Here is a 19,921-nt window from a genome sequence, read left to right as displayed (position 1 = left end):
CCTTAACTGTATGAATGAAAAAATAAAATAAACAGATAAGCCATTTTGAGAAGGGACTAAGGGATGAGCCAATGGATACTGTTTGGTCTTACTTTGGAAGCTGCCCAGTCAATCCAGCCTTTAGCACAAGGGTCAACGTTAATGAGCACAAGACCTTCCACAAGCTCTGGGTGATTGAGCTGAAACGAGACAAAGACAACAGCATGAGAGCCCCATTTTCAGCTTCTTCTAAAACTACTGGAGTGTAGTTAGTCAACTCTTCCTAGGCATGGATGTCTCAGATTTTAAAAAAAGGTCAGAGAGGTGCTAGGGAGGATATTTAGAAAAACAGCTCCATAAATCTAACTCAGCATGTAGAAAAACCAGCTTCCTAAACTGCCATCAAATGACCTTGCCTTGCAAGGATCTATGGGGGAGATGGTTTTTATTTCCACAGCAGAGGATGTCCACAGCTATCTCCACAGCTGTTTAGCTCAGGGTGGGTCTACCCTCCTGGGCAGTACCCTTGGGACTACATGACATAAGGGGCTGTTAAAGCTTAGACTGTCCTCAATAGCAACTTCTTGTTTTGTTACCACATGAAGAGGTAATACCACCCTCAGAAGATTGTCCTATCACCCAGGAGGCATTTGGAAAAATCAGTAAGAACATTTCTATGTAAACTAAAAACTTCCCAGCTTACTTTTTCCCCTCTGATTACGCTCATTATAGAAAATGTGATAAAACAGAAATAATGAAGAGCAGGAAAAAAAATCTCATTATTATCTAATTACACATCATCAATCTTAGCATTTTGGTATGTTTTCTTCCAGTTCTTTCCTATGCCTATGACAAACTTTTACCTGCATCTGTATTCTAACCTCTTTGTTAAGGTTATAATATATGTAAATTATGTATCATAAGCTCGTCTTATAAAATTTTAATGGCTGTAAGAAATTCCACTTTAAATGTTCTCTGAGAGTTATTTTTTATTGATGATATCCTGCCCGCATCTCTTATGTTTTTAGGTGCTAGAAGTACAAAGCAAGGCTTTATACAAACTAGTATCTGTGGACACAATTTATAGAAAAACAGACATAAGATCCATGACAGTTCCTTCTCATTTAACACAGCAGTAAGAGCTGTGACCTAGGCAGTGCCTTAAGGGTGTTGAGACTAATCCTCCATGTACTTACTGCAAATCTGCTGAGGATGTAAGCTCCAGCTCCAACCCCAATCCCAATGATGCTTTTCAGACTGTAAATGGAATACACCAATATGAATAGGGTTAACTCATCTGAAGGGAGCATGGCATAATGGGAAAAATACAACTGGATTCAAATCTGGCTCTGATGCTTACTAGATGGAGAATTTGGTTAGGTTTCATTAACTTCCCAAGCCTGGGTTCCCTATCTATAAAACAAGGATATGATGACTTCTAAGTTGATTTTAAAGATTATGTGAAGTATGACTAAAACATGGGAGTCATCCTTGACAGCTCACTCTCCTATCACCTCCACACCCAACCCATCAGCAAGTCCTATAGTCACCTTCACAGTCCTTCCATCTGCCTTCTCCTCCATTCCATCCTCTGGGAGGCATCTAGTGCCAAGCTATCAACATCACTTGCCTGATTGTTGTAATAGTTTAACTGGTCCCCTGCTTTTTCTCTTTTACCCCTCTTTAAACCTGTGGAGATTCTCTCCACAGCTAATCTTTTTTTTTTTTTTAAAGGTTCCTTTTGGCAGTGTTTAATTTACTTATCTTTGGCTGTGCCATGCAGCATGCAGGATCTTAAGTTTCATGACGAGGGATCGAACCCATGCCCCTAGTGTTGGAAGCATGGAATCTTAACCACTGGATTGCTAGGGAAGTCTTTAGAGTAATTAAAAGAAGAATGCAAACAGCTTTATTGATGTGCAGTTTACATATTTAGAGTGATCATTTTAAAAGACTAAATCAGATACACTCCCCTGCATAAAACTCTTCAGTGTTTTTCTTTGCCTTTTGAATAAAATCCCGAAGTCTCACCTGATCTGTCAGATCTGTGTAATCTGGTTCTTGTTTTAGTTCTCAAATATCACCTTATGCTTTTCTCCCACTTGTTCACTTGGGTCAGGCCTTTTGGACATATTCCTTCCGTCTGGAATCCTCTTGTCCTGGCTCTCTATTTAGGTAACTCCTTTTTACCCTCCAGGTCTTAACCTAAAGGACTCCTTAGAGAGGTATTCCTCAGTTAGCCGTATTTGGTAGAGCCTGCTTTTATTCTCTATCACACATCCCTACTGATTTCTTCTACAGCAATGTAAGTCGTGACTATTTGTTTGTTTCCCTGTTGTTAATTATTTTCCATAACAAAATGTAAGCTTCACACTCCATAAGGGTAGTGACCATACTGTTTTGATTACCATCATAGCGCCCAGATCAGACACATAGCAAAAAAAAGTGTTTTTTTGAAAAACAAAAACCACATGGAAGAACTACAGAATGAACTCACTTTAAGTGGGTGAGAACAGGAGGCAGCATTTCGGCCAGCTCATCCATGGTTGGGTACTGGTACCTGAAATCCAGAAGGATACCTCCTGAATTGGAATGCACTCAACAATTCCCAATTACTAGAACAATTAGAAAAGTACAGAGTTCTTGAAAGTGAAAGTCGCTCAGTCGTGTCCAACTCTTTGAGACCCCATGGACTAGTCCATGGAATTCTCCAGGCCAGAATACCGGAGTGGGTAGCCTTTCCCTTCTCCAGGGGATATTCCCAATCCAGGGATCAAATCTTGGTCTCCTGCATTGCAGGCGGACTCGTTACCAGCTGAGCCACAAGGGAAGCCTGCAGAGTTCTTAGGTATTTCTAATCCCCAAATAACTACTTCAATTGGGGTTCAGGTTCAGTAAACTTCTACCAGTTAAGAGTCAACTCAGGAAGTGGCTTTTGGCTTGCTGCTTATGTTTAGGCAGCTAAGCGCAATAGTAAACAAACATTTACTGGGCCTAGGGCGCTTGGTCACAAATCCTGGGCTCTTATCATGAAGGCTGATTTGTTTCACTTAGGCATAGAATAACCCAGCTACTTTATTATTTGCTTTTGAATTTGGTTCCTGATCTAAGTCACTGGATCCTAAGATGGTCAAGCAAGCCCAAAACTGACTCAGACCAAGAATCCAAGAAAAGTAGGGAGTGTCCACATAAACTGCAGCATCAAAGATGAAAGAGATCTTAAGACAGCTTCCTACATATGTGGCAGTTCTGCTCTACATTTGACAGAGATGTCAGCCTGCCTCTGCTTGAAACACTTCAAGCACTGGCATGCTTTTGAACCATTTGTGCATAAAACAGAAAAAAGGAACTGTGTCTAAATTTTGCTGGATATAAACTGGTCACTGGCCAGTTTGTGTTTAAGGGACAGAAATGGCTTGGACATAGTGAATAACAGATTCTGGAGCCAGACTGCCTGCGTTAAAATCCCAGCTCTGCTACTTATTTGTTATGTAGGCTTGGACAAAGTACATAATATCTTTGGACCTTAGTATCCTCACCTGTAAAATGGGAATAATAGTAAACCTATCCCATAGGGTTTTAAGCATTAAATGGGTTAAGAATGTAACGCAATGTTCAAGATTACTGTCTTGAGTACGGTGTAAATGTTAGCTGCTATTTGTCTGCAACGGTCTACTTCACAGCAATCACTGGCAAAGGCAGCTCTGAAGATAAGCAAAGAGGGGAAGGATGAGCATTCCACAGCTTGTGGTTTCACTCCTCCCCCAAGGTCTCCTCCATAATTACACTGTCCAGGGAAGAGTCAGGGAGACTGGAGCTCCGCCACGCAAAGCAGATGAGGCTGAGAGCTCCACGTGCATGTTTGGTCAAACGCACGTCTACCTGACGCTGCAGCTTCTCTGAATAAATGATTACACTGATATTCAAATTCCTGTCACCGGACTGAAGATCAGGCTGGCGAGGTGCTCTCAGGAAGCTCAGAGAAATCTGAGTTTTGGGTCTAAAGGGAGTTGCGAGTTCCACGAGGGGGAAAAATGACAGGTTTAAAACAGATGAAGAAAGGGACAGACAGAAGACAGTAAGAAGTGGGTGTTCCAGACATGACTGTCTTGTGATTGGCTTCCATTTATGGAGGGCCAATCCTGGATATGGGAAAACATATAGTCTTCCTGAATAGACTGTCCATGACAGTTCTCCCAGAGTGAGGAGAGAAAGCAACTGGACGGTTGGTTAAGTATAACCTGCAGGCTGTGCTAAAACCAGCTTGGAGGGAAGCACATGGCTAGTGCTCCCACTGGAGCTTTGCTCTCTGAGTGCCTGTTTTCCAGAAGGGTCTTGCTTGTGGCCTTACCCAGTTGGGAAGGAGGGTGCACCTTCCTGCTGGCCTGGGGCATCCACATGACAGACAGCAAAGTGCTGGGTGATCTCCTGCATGTCCTCAAAGTTAAAGAACGCATTGAAACAGGATTTGTCTGTAACAACAAAACATTTGAAAGTCACAAGCTCTTCATTTCGTCTCACTTTTCCTCTATTCAATCAATTCCATATCATCGTCCTCTCTTACTCCTTTTAAATCACTATTTCACTAGAATCAAGTATCTGAACAACTGTCTGACTCAAGCTGCCCTAAAGGCTGACTACCAGACGTCTCAACGGCTTGAAAAGAACATTTAATTAGTCCTCAATTCTACAGAACATCTACAGAGTGGAAGCCAATCCTGGTGTTTCACAAAACAATCTTATACCCATAACACTGTCATTTTTCATGTATCTTATTCCCTACCTGATACAGAGATACTGACCATATCCCAGGAGGCCTGGCTAAAGTGAGTTTCTTGTTGCTTACATTCACCATGTGGAAAACTTCTCACATGGCAAAACTGCTAAGGTGCAGGGAGGGTTACTGCTTCAACTTCTACTGCTTAAATTCCTTTTCAAAAGCTCCAGCACTAGATTGTAACTTCAAATGCAGGTCACCTCTGATAGCCAGAGGAGTGTGAAAGAAACACATGTAATGCAGATTCCGTGGACCCGGGGCTAGGGCCAGAATCTTATGTTACCACCTAGAAAGGTCCATTTAGAGTCATCAGGGAAAGGCTATAGCAAGGATACTTCTACTAACTCATTGAAGGGCTCATAACAAAGTTAAGCTCAAATTCTGAATTTTCTAATCTGAAATATGAAAAAACCCAGAGTATTAATTAAAAAAACAAACAACTGACTTCAACCCTACTTTCTTAACCAGTCTATCATATAATCTTCAGCCCTTTAGCAGATGTGACACAAAATGAGATAAAATCCCAGTATTCCCCAAAATGCACTTAGCTGCATACTTCCCAGGAACTTCAATTCTGCCATTAACACAAGTAGCAACGAGGATAAGGCAGAGAGGAGAAAACCTATGTTCTATTAGAATACTGGGGTTTCTTCTGTGTTTTTAAAAAATATACAAAGATTATGTGTTATAACAAAAAGGAACGGTATAAAATCAAATACATACGATTGAGGCCAATGTCATGGTATGTTAGAATGACCGGTCTGTTTCCCTTCGGCAGGCCTCTGATAGTGACGTGGACCATACCGTGAGCTGTTTCTATGTCATGTTCCTGTAACAAGAGAACGTAAAGGTCTCAGCAAGGGCAGGATGCACTGCCCAGGCTGCTGAAGTTTCACGATACCTGAATTCACCACTATTTCCCACTAGTTGGGGCAGGACACATCACTGAACCATAAGCCTACTAGAGAGATGCTATGTTACATAGGATAGTCCTATTTTTTAATTCCTTCCAGATAAACAGACAAACAAATGAAGAAAAAATGCACCTTATCTACAAAGCTCACTTTCTTAAGTGGGGGAAGCCAGGGTATCTGCTGAGAATATATTCACAAATGGCTATGGTGAGATCAGCAAGTTGAATAAGAAGCCAGGAAAGACCTGGAGAAAGGTAAGTGAAGGAAGCAGAAGATATGAAGAAGCTGCTAGGTAAAAAGGCAGAGGTTTCAGATCCTCTAAATGCATGTGCAGCAACTGATAAATTCAGTAGCACCTATGAGTGTGACTATCTCAAATCTCTCCCGTTCCCTGGGAGTTGCCCTTCTGTGCCATCCATACAGCACAGGGAAGGCTCTTGGCCACCTGGCTTGCAGACTGTAACCTTATGGTTATGGTTCACTGGAGTCCGGTGAACATTTGGTCCATGCTAAGCCCTTTCTTAAGAATGTGTAATTGGGACTAAGAGATTCCATCCTTAGTTTGGTTCTTCTCTTGAAAAGAGAAGTAAACTTGGGAGCTTATAATAAGCATTTCTACTGCTCTGATTACTGATTCCAACTGTGTATAATAAGCATTTCTACTGTTCTGATTCCTGATTCCAACTGTGTATGCCATTAAGTTCTGAGACATCTCCGGACTGCCTCTGGTTTAAGCTATTTGGGTGGGTTTGTTCCTTGTATCCCAAAGGATCATATCCAAGGCAATGAGTAAAATTTAAGATGTAGTCAGAGCGCAGCTCAGTTCAGTCAGTTAAGTTCAGTCGCTCAGTTGTGTCCGACTCTTTGCGACCCCATGAATAGCAGCACACCAGGCCTCCCTGTCCATCACAAACTCCTGGAGTTCACTCAGACTCACGTCCATCGAGTCAGTGATGCCACCCAGCCATCTCATCCTCTGTCGTCCCCTTCTCCTCCTGCCCCCAATCCCTCCCAGCATCAGAATCTTTTCCAATAAGTCAACTTTCACATGAGGTGGCCAAAGTACTGGAGTTTCAGCTTTAACATCATTCCCTCCAAAGAAACCCCAGGGCTGATCTCCTTCAGAATGGACTGGTTGGATCTCCTTGCAGTCCAAGGGACTCTCAAGAGTCTTCTCCAACACCACGGTTCAAAAGCATCAATTTTTCGGCGCTCAGCCTTCTTCACAGTCCAACTCTCACATCCATATATGACCACTGGAAAAACCATAGCCTTGACTAGACGGACCTTTGTTGGCAAAGTAATGTCTCTGCTTTTCAATATGCTATCTAGGTTGGTCATGACTTTCCTTCCAAGGAGTAAGCGTCTTTTAATTTCATGGCTGCAGTCACCATCTGCAGTGATTTTGGAGCCCCCAAAAATAAAGTCTGACACTGTTTTCACTGTTTCCCCATCTATTTCCCATGAAGTGATGCACTCAATATGCCAGCAAATTTGTAAAACTCAGCAGTGGCCACAGGACTGGAAAAGGTCAGTTTTCATTCCAATCCCAAAGAAAGGCAATGCCAAAGAATGCTCAAACTACCGCACAATTGCACTCATCTCACATGCTAGTAAAGTAATGCTCAAAATTCTCCAAGCCGGGCTTCAGCAATACGTGAACCGTGAACTTCCTGATGTTTAAGCTGGTTTTAGAAAAGGCAGAGGAACCAGAGATCAAATTGCCAATATCCGCTGGATCATGGAAAAAGCAAGAGAGTTCCAGAAAAACATCTATTTCTGCTTTATTAACTATGCCAAAGCCTTTGACTGTGTGGATCACAATAAACTGTGGGAAATTCTGAAAGAGATGGGAATACCAGACCACCTGACCTGCCTCTTGAGAAACCCGTATGCAGGTCAGGAAACAATAGTTAGAACTGGACATGGAACAACAGACTGGTTCCAGATAGGAAAAGGAGTACATCTAGGCTGTATATTATCACCCTGCTTATTTAACTTATATGCAGAGTACATCATGAGAAATGCTGGACTGGAAGAAACACAAGCGGGAATCAAGATTGCCGGGAGAAATATCAATAACCTCAGATATGCAGATGACACCACTCTTATGGCAGAAAGTGAAGAGGAACTAAAAAGCCTTTTGATGAAAGTGAAAGTGTAGAGTGAAAAAGTTGGCTTAAAGCTCAACATTCAGAAAACAAAGATCATGGCATCCGGTCCCATCACTTCATGGAAATAGATGGGGAAACAGTGGAAACAGTGTCAGACTAAGCCAGGACAAGATGCAGTCAGAGGTGCTGGGATAGTGCTAAGAGTGACTGGGTGGAAAATAAAGACTCTGTAGGAAAAGTAACTGAAATTTATTCTAGTCTTCTTCAATGTCTATGTTTCTTAAAAATACATTATCATGCCTAGCCTACTGAATTTTGCTGACAAAGTCTTTACCTATCTCAGTAAGTCTTACAGTAGATGAAATAAACTGTGAGTAAGAATCCCAACAAAGGCAAAGGTCTTCCAACCTAACAATAAACCTCAACAGAGCCTTGGTTTCTTCACTCATGTACGGCAGAGACCAATCTTACACTAGTTGAACATCAGTGCATCTCAAATTATAGGTCCCAGGCTGGAGCAGATATCTCTATCAAATCAAACCACAGATGACTCAGTATTTCTGCTCTTCTCTATTACTGCTTGCTACCTCCTATTCAAAGGCTTAAAAAAGGGAAACAAGAAATGAAGGAGAGAATCAGGTCCTGTGAACTGGTTATGAAATTAAGTATAGGGTTTAGATGGAGGAACATAGAGACACAAATTCCTGTTGCTGTATGAGCATTTCTTGTGTGGTAAATGTCAGACTTCCTGGGAAAGGGAATGACAACTCACTCCAGTATTCTCACCTGGAGAATTCCATGGACAAAGGAACCTGGTGGGCTACAGTCCATGGGGTCACATACAATCAGACATGACTGAGAGACTAACACACAGTGTCAGACTTAGTGAGGAACCTCTCCACCAGGCTCATTCACTAAACAACTATGCATCTACTGAACTCCTACTACCAGACCCTGGGCTGAGCTCTGGGCACAAAACAGTGAGCAAGAGAGGCGTGACCCCTGCTCTCACAGAGATTATGCTCTACATGCTACTGCTGCTGCTGCTAAGTCACTTCAGTCGTGTCTGACTCTGTATGACCCCACAGACGGCAGCCCACCAGGCTCCCCCGTCCCTGGGTTTCTCCAGGCAAGAACACTGGAGTGGGTTGCCATTTCCTTCTCCAATGCATGAAAGTGAAAAGGGAAAGTGAAGTCGCTCAGTTGTGTCCGACCCTAAGCGACCCCATGGACTGCAGCCCACCAGGCCCCTCCGTCCATGCGATTTTCCAGGCAAGAGTACTGGAGTGGGGTGCCACTGCCTCGGAGGCAGACAAAAAAACCAACCAACCAACCAACCATAACAACAGCTTGTGATCAGTACTGTGAAAGAAATAAATAGGATGCTCTTAAAGAAAATCAACGAGGAAGATATTAACTCTATTAGCAGACAGAAAAGTGCAAATTAAATTCAATAAGATGTAATTTCATATATACCAGAATGGCAAAAAAATTTAAGTCATATAATGCTGTCAGCCAAGGTGTAGAGAAACAAGAACTTTCATACACTGTTGGTAGGCAGTAACCAAGAACAGCTACTCTGGAGAATAATTTGGTAATTTCGAGCAAAGTTAAGCAATGTGTACCCTACAGCAGTTTTACTTTTAGGTATAATCTAAGGCAATTCTCAAACATACTCAAACACACAAAAAGATATGCAGATATATATATATGTATATGTACATATACACATACACACTGCAGCCTTATTTATAACATCAAAAAACTGAAAGCAGTCTATAAACAGTCATGTATAAGGAAATTGAAAATGGAATTATGACATATTCACATAATGAGATACAGATAAAAATGAATGAACTAGAACTATAAGCATTAATACACAGAGAAAATCTTGAAAAAACAATGCTGAATAGAAGCACAGAAGGATTTGTATATGACATATGATTTACATATGCAGATTTCTTTAAAAAGCAACATTGCATAGACTGCATATGTTTATATACATATATTTAAAGTGCAAAAACTTGGAGAAGGAACATACATTAACTTTAGACTTGATTCCTTCTGGGCAGTGACCTATTCTGAAAGTGAATTTAAGGAGGCTTTGACCTCTGTCATGTCTTACTTCTGGAGAAAGAGTAAAGAGAGAGGGAGAAGCCAGCCTCTGCCAGAGGAGTGACACGACAGGAGAATCCAAACTAAAGAGAATGGGCAACAACCAGTCATCCAACAATCTAGTTGCTGGAGCCTTCTTTCTGTCATATCCAAGCCTTTAGTACAGTCTTGCTTAAGTATTCCAGCTTGGTCTCAGCTATGTTGAGAAATGAGTAAAAAACAATTTATACTTTGGCCCTGGGGGTTAGCAGGACCTCCCAAGATCTGATAATTAATGGGGATAGTGTGTGCAGGAAAGGCGGGAGGTGGGTGTGGAGTGAAGGGGTGGGGGATAGCAAGCTGTCAGGGAAGTTCAGATGATATGAAAAGGGAGCTATAACAGATGGGGCAAAACAGGACATATTAAAAGCAGACAAGGCAATAGGGCAAAGCAATTACTCTTGTCACCATTTCATAATCTGGATGAAATTCAGAGTTAAAGTTGACTCGCAAAATTTCAACTTTTGAGGGAGATCTCAGCCCCTATCTCCTGGGCTCTATCTGTCAATCTTGTTGCCCCACTGGAGCAACCCTTGGTTACCAGTATCTCATAGGGTTACTCTTCATTTTCAAAGAAATATGGAAAGAAAGGAGACACTCACCTCCATGTGGACCCGTAAATATATCCTTTGTGACCTTCTGTGGGAATGGCTTGAACAAGTCTCTGCCTGGAGCTGAGTGTGCAGAGACTCTGGCTGTGGAGCTGATTCAATGGTCAGGCAGGGGTGGTGCTGTGCCACCTTTCCACTTTAGTCAACTATCACCCGCTGCACAGGCTGTTTCTCTAGTGACCCCGCCACTCGCCCCAGCATTCTAGAGGGTGTGACTGCACAATAGAGTGCCTAGTAGGCTCTGGTCATAGATCTTCCCAGCACTCTGATTACTTACCACCTCCAAGGCTATGCACCTCTTAAGTATGATCCCTTATTCTCCAGGCTTATAAAACAGCCTGAGATTATACTGGTCCCCAACACACTTCTCCATCCTGGGCTGCCTCTCCCTCTTAATCAAAGATGTAGACAGATTATCTTTTTAAGACTTTAATAAGAGTTTAGGTTATTACCATTAATTGATAATAACCAATATTCACCTATTTTTCTAAGTCCTTTTCCTTCAGCTCAATGTGCTATCACCAGTTATACAATCTGACGTGTTATACCTCTCTGAGAATTTAAACTTTGACCACATCATGCCTGTTAATGCTGCTGCTTCTCCCTGGCCAGTCTGAAACAGTTTAGGCAAACTTGTAGGACAACATACTTCTAGAAATATCAACATTCATATTAGTATGAATTTTATTCTGTTTCTAATAAGCAGACCTCTCTACGATCCCTGGGTATAGTTTTTGTTATTTATTACAAAGGAAATTTTAATATAATACCCCATTACCTTATCCTGGATAGTGGTATAAAGTTCATTTGCATGACTTCATTTAATCCCATAGTAAAAGAATCTGTCTCCACAATTATTCAGCCTTCTGCCTACAAGTAAATGACATTTTCCTTTTTAAACTTCTGTAATATGTTTTCCCTAATTTCAGCCTCAGTTCTCTCCCCTTTTACCTCTCACATCCTTCAGCCTAGTTAACTCAACATTCTTTCAGACGTCTACTTTTATTTTCCAGCTACCCACACTCTCAGAACTCTCACAAATCATGCTCTTCATTTGAAAGCTCTTTTTGCAATATGTCAAGATAAAATCTGTCTTTTCCTATCTTTTTCAAAGCCAAATCCAATATCTTCTTCAAACAGCCTTAGTAAACAATGAGGAAAAAGAGAGTGAATGACTAACCTACATGCAATATAGCCCAGAACACCTTCAGAATATGGACTGTCTAGTCCAGATAGGAAGAGGAACAGATTTGGCCAATTCAAACACCCCAATCTTTGGCCACGGTAGCAGTCCAAGTTTGAGAGTGTGACCCCCACACACATGACCCATGCCGAACCAACAAGACTCCTCCCCTGGCCTTTTCTATCAAGTTATAGGTAAAGATATTCTCTCGGCAGTGAGGCTGCTAAGCTGAAAGGACATGAATTTGGGGCTTTGGTAGCCATCAGGCCCATGCTGTGACACAGCTTGTCAGAGAAATAGTGACAGGGAAAGGGAACTGAGATTGGGGGTGGTGATACAAAGGCCTTAGAATCTATAAGGTTCTTTTTTCTCTGCAAATGAAAATAAAGTCAACTATATCCTTAGAACTTAATAATCAATTTCTCCTTTACCCGCCCCCCCCCAAATCAGCAAAATGAAACCAACACAGCAGTAATTAACACAACATTGTAAATAAACTATACTTCAATTAAAAAAAAAACAAACCAAAAGGGGGCAGGTGTGCATCGTGAGGGGAGGACCTGTGAACAGAGGCCATCAGAAAGGAAAGGCACAAAGCGGAAGCATGGGTGGGTCAGCAACAATCCTAGTTTTCCAGGGAGTGGGTGAGTAAACAATGGGAAACAGTGGGACAGAGGCTGAAAGGGGGACTGGGGCCACATTCACGTCCTTTAAGGCAAGGGGAGGAGCATGGAACTGGTCAAGCTCCCTAACAGACTATAGCAGGTGGCCGAACCCCAGTTCTTTCCAAATACTTCTTTTCTGCGGAAGCAACTTCCAGTTATTTACTTCACTTAATTCTTATTTTGTAATAGTGCCCATTTACCAAGTGATGTGCGAGAGTTTAAAGATGTTTAAATCCCTTTAGAAGAGGCAGTCACATATATACATCCTTACAGTAGGGTTCTAGAAGTCAGTCCTCCAAAGAACTACTGCCATTAAACAGCCAGCATGAAACCACCCAGCCCTCAGCCAGGTCTGGAATTCTTATCCTAGGAATATGAACTCCACTCTTGTGAGTGCACTCCATTATCAGCATCTTCTACAGGAATATATATCCTGGAAGATAGCAGCTTTTCACTCTCCATTAATATTTATTGAGTGCCCCTCTGATGGAAGTGGAAGGCAAACTGACAAGATATGCCAAGAGCCTTAAGTGTGTTCATTCCAAGATCCATTTAAAGAAATAATCCAACGTGTATACAAAATTAATGCAGAAAAATGTTCAATGAACTGAACAAATTATAATAACTGAACATACTATAAGGAATCTAATTTCCAAAAATAATGGAATAGTTAAGTCATGGGATAGCTATACGAGGATATAACAGTCAGCCATTAGAGTTTTTTTTTTTCTTTTTGGCTGTGCCATGTGGCTTGCAGGAACTTAGTTCTCTGACCAGGGATTAAACACAGGCCCACGTAATGAAAGTGCCATGTCCTAACCACTGGAGTGCCAGGGAATTCCCCATTAAAGACTGTTTTTATGAGAGTTTAAAAATGGAAATGGGATTGTGTTCTAATATTAAGTCAGAAAAGGAAATATATAACTGTACATCCAGTATGACCAATCAAATAAACTTTAAAATTAAAAAAAACTATACACACACAAACATATCTCAAACTAAACAGCAACATGGCTGTCCCTGGGCTCTAGGCTTCTGAGCTTTTCTCTGCTACTTCTTAACTCTCTGTGCTCTCCAACTCTTCAACTATGAGCATGTACTCTTTTGATAACCAGAATACAAAAGTGAAAACTGGGAAGAAATATAATAAAATACAGCTATCTCTAGGTAACAGGATTATAGGTACCCTTTAGTTTTACACTTTTCTGAATTTTCCAAATTTGATTATACACAAGAATTGTTTTTAAACATACAGCATGTTTACTCATGTGATATGCACACATTACACTACACATGAAGTTTTAGAAATATGTGAGAAATAATGATGATGATATTTATACAAACATAGTGATTACAACTTCATAATAAGTGTGTGTGAATGTGTAGAAATGTCCATGGAGAGAGTTGTTTAAAAATGAAAAACAGTTTTGTGTACTTTTTTGTAAAATTAAACATTGATTCCCCCTGCAACATTTTATCATGAGAACTTTCAACCATACACCTAAGCTGAAAGAATTTACAGTGAACATCTGTATACCCACAACCTGGATTCTACCATTAATATTTTACTATACTCAATTATCACACATCTATCCAGCCTTATATCCATCTTACTAATCCCTTTTGTAAAGTTGAGGTATAGTTGATTTACAATATTAGTTTCAGGTGTACACCATAGTGATCCAAAATTCTTATAGATTATATTCCATTTAAAATTTTTATAAAATACTGGCTATATTTTCTGTGCTCTCTAGTATATCCTCGTAACTTATTTATCTTATATATAGTAAGATATATAAATCTGTGCCTCTTGATTTCCTAGTATAATTATTTTTGAAGGCAATATATCACATGCACAAAGAAGCTACTGTATTTGTCTTAGTTCTACTTTCAAATTTTTAAACATTCTCACAAGCAGAAGACAATTAAGCAGCACCAAAGTAGATAATTAACAATAAGTCTGTTGATTCACTGTTTCAACTGGAAATAGGTTTTCTCCTTTCACATCAATTCCAAGCACTGTTACCGCTAATCACCCCTCCTCTCTTTACTGAGATCTCAATATAACTGCTATTTGCCTCAGGGGAGCTGTATAGTACCGAAGTCACTAGGACAATCAAAGAACCAAAAGAAATGGTACGATTTTAATTATATTTTCAATTACTGGGGGGAGGGGAAACATGTAGTTGGATTAGTACAGAAAACAGAGGAAGAAAAGACAGTTCAGATTGAAGTTATTTGATGCTAAGATAACTTCCTGGAGTATCATCAAATTCAGTAAAGGTTTTTCTAAGGCAAGATAGAGACCAGAGGAACTTGCTTCATCAGCTAGTCCCATGCCACGGTTATGCTAAAGAACAACACTGATGCCAAGGCTGAATGTAGCAATGCTGGCTTTAGATTTGTTCTGCTTTGTCTCCTAAGAATGCCCAGTGGTTTCCAAAAAGCCTTCAGGTATACTGCGCCACTCTACAGATGTCTCACGTCACAGTTCCTACCTCCGAGGCCTTCTACCACCTGTAGCCAAACTCCTGACCCAGACACCCCTAGTCTCCAGAACACCACAGAAGCCTTTACCAAAGAGGTGAGAATGAAGTACATTCATGAGTGCTGAGGAGAAAAAAAGAAGGGCCTCTGACTTTTTCTTCTTTAGAACACAGAGAACCTGTACATTCATAACCACTGACAGTGACATACACTTGCCATCCTTCTATTTGTATCAGAACTGAACTAAAAGTTACATTTAATGAGGCCAGAACACACTGTTATATTAAAGCTTCACCCAAAATACAAAGAATTTTTGTCAGACTATTTTTAAGCCTTAGTATTAAAAAATAGTTGATAATGTAACTTCTAAAACTCAATTTCATTTATATCTAAGTATATTTATATGTGAGAAAAATCCTAAAGGATATACACCAAAATATTAACAGTGATGAATAACAAGTGCTTTTTATTTCTTTACTTTTTGGTATTTTTATATCTGTTTTGCCATAAGTGCACAATTTTTTAATATTCTGATTTAGCGGCATGTCCAATTTGATGAAAATAAATGCTTTCACATATTAAAAGTAGGAAAATATAAACTACTTCTGGAATTTTTCACCTTGAATTTTACTATTACCCTCTCTCAAATGAGCTCCTTCTAGGTAAATTATATCAAATATTAAGAGTAATGCAGTTAAATTAGTTCAACCTAGGATCTAAAGCATAACTGAAGTTAGATCAAAAGATCAAATTAAAAACAACTAAACCAAAACTTGACTGCCACCATTTACCAAAAAAATAATATAGCTTCTTGTTTTTGAGTAAGGAGTTTATAACAAATGATTTCCTAGCAGCAGCAGGCTGAGTATGTGGTATACATAAAGTATACCGGTCATAATAAGAAGTGTTTAGCACTGGGAGTTAAAAATCTGTAATAATGCTATGAGCCTGCCCCTTCCAAAGTGAGTCTCAGTCTCATCTGTCTTGCCAAGGAAGCTCAGCTTTATACACAGCTCAACTCCCTGCCACCTCTCAGCTCTGGACATTGCTAGGTGAGAAAGAATGGGCGATGGGTTTAGAACAAAGTGAGGTTTTCAACTTCAATTCCACCCATGGCAAGTTATGAAACCTGACTCTTAATTTCCTCATCTCTGATAAAAACCACCTTGTAATATTGCTCCAAGGATTAGAGAAATGTACGTTTAGAATCTATAGTAGGTACCTAATAAATTAATACGATATAACTGGGTTGCCTATGAGACAGATGTTAGCTTCTCCTTTTGATGTTAATGCTAACATGGAGAGATTCCACTGTACTTAACATAGAATGCATACCTGAAAATAATGATGTGCCTGTGGCTGTGCGAGCTGGCTGAATCCCAGACACAGGGAAGATGCCTTCCCTGCACCCTCCACTCCTACTTAGTACCCTTGGAGTCTCCTTCGTGTTGCCTCTGACAGCCACTTACCACATCTACCCCAAAAGTAGGAGAGTCAGGCTGTATGGGTTTGTAAGGTATCCATTTCCCTGTATTAATTCTTTCTTCCCATTTCTTTCAGGGCCAGCCAACAGATAAAAGTAGGAAGATGGAACTGCTAGTTTACTTTATGGATTTTCAAATTAGCAACAGAGCAACAGGCAAAAAGCAGTCTAAGATGAACTACCATTTAGGAAAATACTAACGAGTCAAGTTGAATTTTGTGTTTCCAGAGATACAGCCAAGAGACATCTGCTTTTTGTATTAAAATCACTAAATCTTTCTTTTAGAACAGGTTTTGTTTTTAGTAAAGTCTCCCCTCCAAATTGACCGCCCCCAACCTTCTCTGCTGTGAGGTGACAACCATATGGCACTCGTGATTACGGTTTCAAATACCAATCTGAGGAAAGGAGATCTTAATTGTAAAAAGACACCACCCAATAGCCTACAAAAATAGGGACCTGGCAAGCAATTTTTGAACACAATAGCAAATCATTTTAAATAAACTTGATCCAGTGTTCAAAAGAACACGAAGGAACCGTGATCAGCTATGAAGAGAGGTCCACCTCTACAAGACCACCAGCACAGGGAGGAAAGCGCTGCAGAGATCCTGTACACAGCCCTCCTTGGTGCTTGTACAGTCCTTACCTGACAGTCAAAGTCCTGGAAGTTTCGTGTACCATTCTGTCAACAGAAGGCAGAAAACACAGTCAGTTTCCCCGTGTGGACTCCCCCATCTGCAGCAAATTCAGTTCACAGTGACAGCAGCGCATGTGCAGCCTCCTGGTTGCCATAAAACTAAAATGGTTCTCATCAACAGGCTTCAGAGGCAACGACGTCAGTAAAAGGGGAGTCTTTAGTGATGGGGTTACACTTTGGCAGGCTTCCCGTGAAGATGAAGGAAAAGAGTCTGGTTTCCTAGTAAAGCTTGTAACTTGTCTCCCTACCTAAGGAGAGCAGGGAGAGCTTGTGGGAAGAGAGAAAACATGGATCAGAGTCTGAGAATACATTCACAATCCACACGGGAGGTACCTGGGAGGCAAGGAGCTAGAGGCCAACTCTGACAGGAGCCAGTGTGCTCAGGACAAGGAAGCAAAGAAAGGATGAAGACAAGAACAAAGATACAGATGGGTTAAGAACGAAAGATCTGAAATCTAACAAGGAAGAAAGGCAGTGTCAGTGAAGAAGGGAAACAGATAAAACGCAGTTCCTCATACACTGGTCTATCTTAGGAAACTGCTAACAGGATAAAGGACAAATCACTGAATTGTTTAAAAAGTAGGACATAGTCAAAAGATCCAAGAAGAATTCACAAGCATCTAAGAGGAGACTATATCATAGTAAGGTTGGATTGCCAAAAAAAAAAAATCAATGGTAATGACTCAGAGGCATTTCTGTAATATTTCAGATGCCAGAGGTGCAAGAGTATGACATAAGAGTATAAAAAGGGTAAATGAGTGATGTCTTTGGGAGAAAAAAAAACCTTTTGACTCATAAAGTAAAAGCTCCTCCCAAGCCTCATTACCCTCATTATTCAGAAACTGTTATATCCATCCACCCTCCAGAAGGCGTGGAGCTATAATGATAAAAAAGCTTTGGATAAAGCACCTTATCCAAAGCTGCCCCTTCAGAGAAGATCGAGGTCTCTGATGCCAAGGGAGTACTAGGCAATCCCCTCTCTCGTCAAGAAGATCCTCTTAGAAACAGTTCTGTGTCCCACCACTCGCACTGCTGGCAGGACAGAACAGAGGTTAAAAGCACAGCCCGGCGCGGTAAAGAAAAAGCAACAACAAAAGCCACCCAAAGAAACAAACTGTCCTCCCCTGAGAGGAACTAGCGGAGGCAGCTGGGATGATGCACAGCACTCTTTAATACGGCAGCTAATAGCCACAGCTGCCAATTTAAACTGAAATTTAAAATTCAGTCTCACTGTCACATTAGCTGCATTTCAGGTGCTCAGCACACACATGTGGCCAGTGGCTACTGTATTACTGGGCCGTGCAGACACAGAACATTTCCTTTGACTGCAGAAACTTCTAGTGGACAGGGCCGATCTAGAGAGCTTTTGAGGGAATAAGATTATGGATGAGCAGCTCTTATCTCTCTACAGGTGGCAGTAAAGTCACAACAGATTACCAATCAGAGAGACTACTGATGACACTGAGAAGAGAAGAGAGTGGTGGAGACAGCTAGTCTGAGGTATTAGTCCCAGAATGAAACCAAGTTCACAAAATAAAGTTTGATGCAGTCACAGCAAGGAGAAACAACTACAATGCCATGCAGAAAGCACATTCCCAAGGAATGCTGCCACTGGTAAGAAGGATCAATAGTGTTCCATGGCCCCACTGGCCCCACACAACTGCTGAGAACTCCTTCCGAGAAGTCATTGTACTTAATTTCTAGTTTGACTGTGAGAAGCAGAAGGGAGGGTCCTTCTCATGGACGAGGGTAGATTGTTGTAGTAGGATATAAATGACCAGCCAGTGAGCCCCAGTCCGATTCAACTTGCACCCTCCACCACATTCAGCAGGGGGCCAGGGGTAAGTCAGGTACTTGATGGATATTTATAAAAGGAATAAGCCAATGTAATAAAATTAAATACAAGTTTCTGTTAAGATTTTGGGTCAAAAACAACAGAAAAATTCCACTGCATCCCAGTCATTAAATAAAAACATAGACTACAAAATAGTCGTCAAAGTTTGACCTCAACTACATTAAAATATGCACCAAAAGAGACTAGAAGAAAAATACCAAAACATTAACAATAGCAACTATTTCAGAATAGAAAGATTATGGGCAATTACACTTTTCTTGAAACTTTTCTACAATAAGCATGTACTTCACTTTTTGCAATGGAAAAATAAAAAAGATTTGGTGTGGAATAAAAAATATGTAACTTAGTATTTTGTAAAATATGATTTAAAGATTCATTTAATCTTTTGAGGAATAATCTATAATGATATCAAAACAGACCGTATTAGAGCTTCAATCTTACTGGGCTCCCAGAGATTCCCTTAAGAGATTATTTAGAAAGCTTAGGGAGTATCCCTCCAGTCTGAACTAAAATCTTGGTCCTGGAACACAGACACACAAATTCTGATGAGCAATTTGAGAAGCAGCTGTCGCCGTATGCATGAATTCCTTTCTTCACTATCTTGTGATCACAGTCAAGAAGCATTTTGTGAGGCTGAAGCTTGAGATGAGCACAAAGGGAAATGCCAAAAAGCAGAAAGATGCAATTCTCTCCTGAAACCAAATGATATTTGTTGAGAACCTAGCAAGAACACGGTTGCACATTCTTTATGCAATGTTCACCTCTCAAAGAAAAGACACGAGTAATCAGAGGAAGACTAACACTTGTTTTCTTGGCTTTTTTTTTTTTTTAAAGATGTCAGATCCTCTTGGAGTCTGGCTTCAGGCTTCATGAGTGATCAAGCATCTTGGAGAAAGGATATGACTGGGTCAGTCTGACCATGTTTGGTGCCCAGACTTTCTGAGCCAAGATCATTAGCTGGTCCCCAAATGATCTGAGTGTGGTCAACCAAAGCCAAATTCTCTG

General features: G+C 40.7%; 1 protein-coding gene across 30 annotated transcripts in view; it reads right to left on the bottom strand.

Annotated features, from left to right (window-relative positions):
- The window catches only part of NDRG3 (NDRG family member 3), a 63,093-nt gene that overhangs the window by 23,267 nt on the left and 19,905 nt on the right, over window positions 1-19,921 (bottom strand). For 13 of the 30 annotated variants that reach the window (XM_086331983.1, XM_086331976.1, XM_086331984.1 and 10 more), the window contains 6 exons: window positions 17,011-17,046; window positions 5,480-5,585; window positions 4,331-4,451; window positions 2,477-2,539; window positions 1,176-1,236; window positions 93-179 (listed from right to left, as the gene is read on the bottom strand). In XM_086331983.1, the coding sequence (XP_086188109.1) occupies window positions 93-179; window positions 1,176-1,236; window positions 2,477-2,539; window positions 4,331-4,451; window positions 5,480-5,585; window positions 17,011-17,046 (474 nt within the window). Of the gene's footprint in view, window positions 1-92; window positions 180-1,175; window positions 1,237-2,476; window positions 2,540-4,330; window positions 4,452-5,479; window positions 5,586-11,327; window positions 11,420-17,010; window positions 17,047-19,921 lie in introns of all 30 variants that reach the window. The other 17 variants (XM_086331989.1, XM_086331997.1, XM_086331988.1 and 14 more) reach the window with 2 other exon arrangements.

Source organism: Bos grunniens, chromosome 13 (assembly GCF_055505025.1).
Source record: "Bos grunniens cultivar Pamir isolate PY7600 chromosome 13, Bosgru_T2T1.0, whole genome shotgun sequence".
Classification (NCBI taxonomy): domain Eukaryota; kingdom Metazoa; phylum Chordata; class Mammalia; order Artiodactyla; family Bovidae; genus Bos; species Bos grunniens.
Note: the sequence above shows the minus strand (reverse complement) of the source record. Positions and strands in the feature narration are given on the sequence as shown.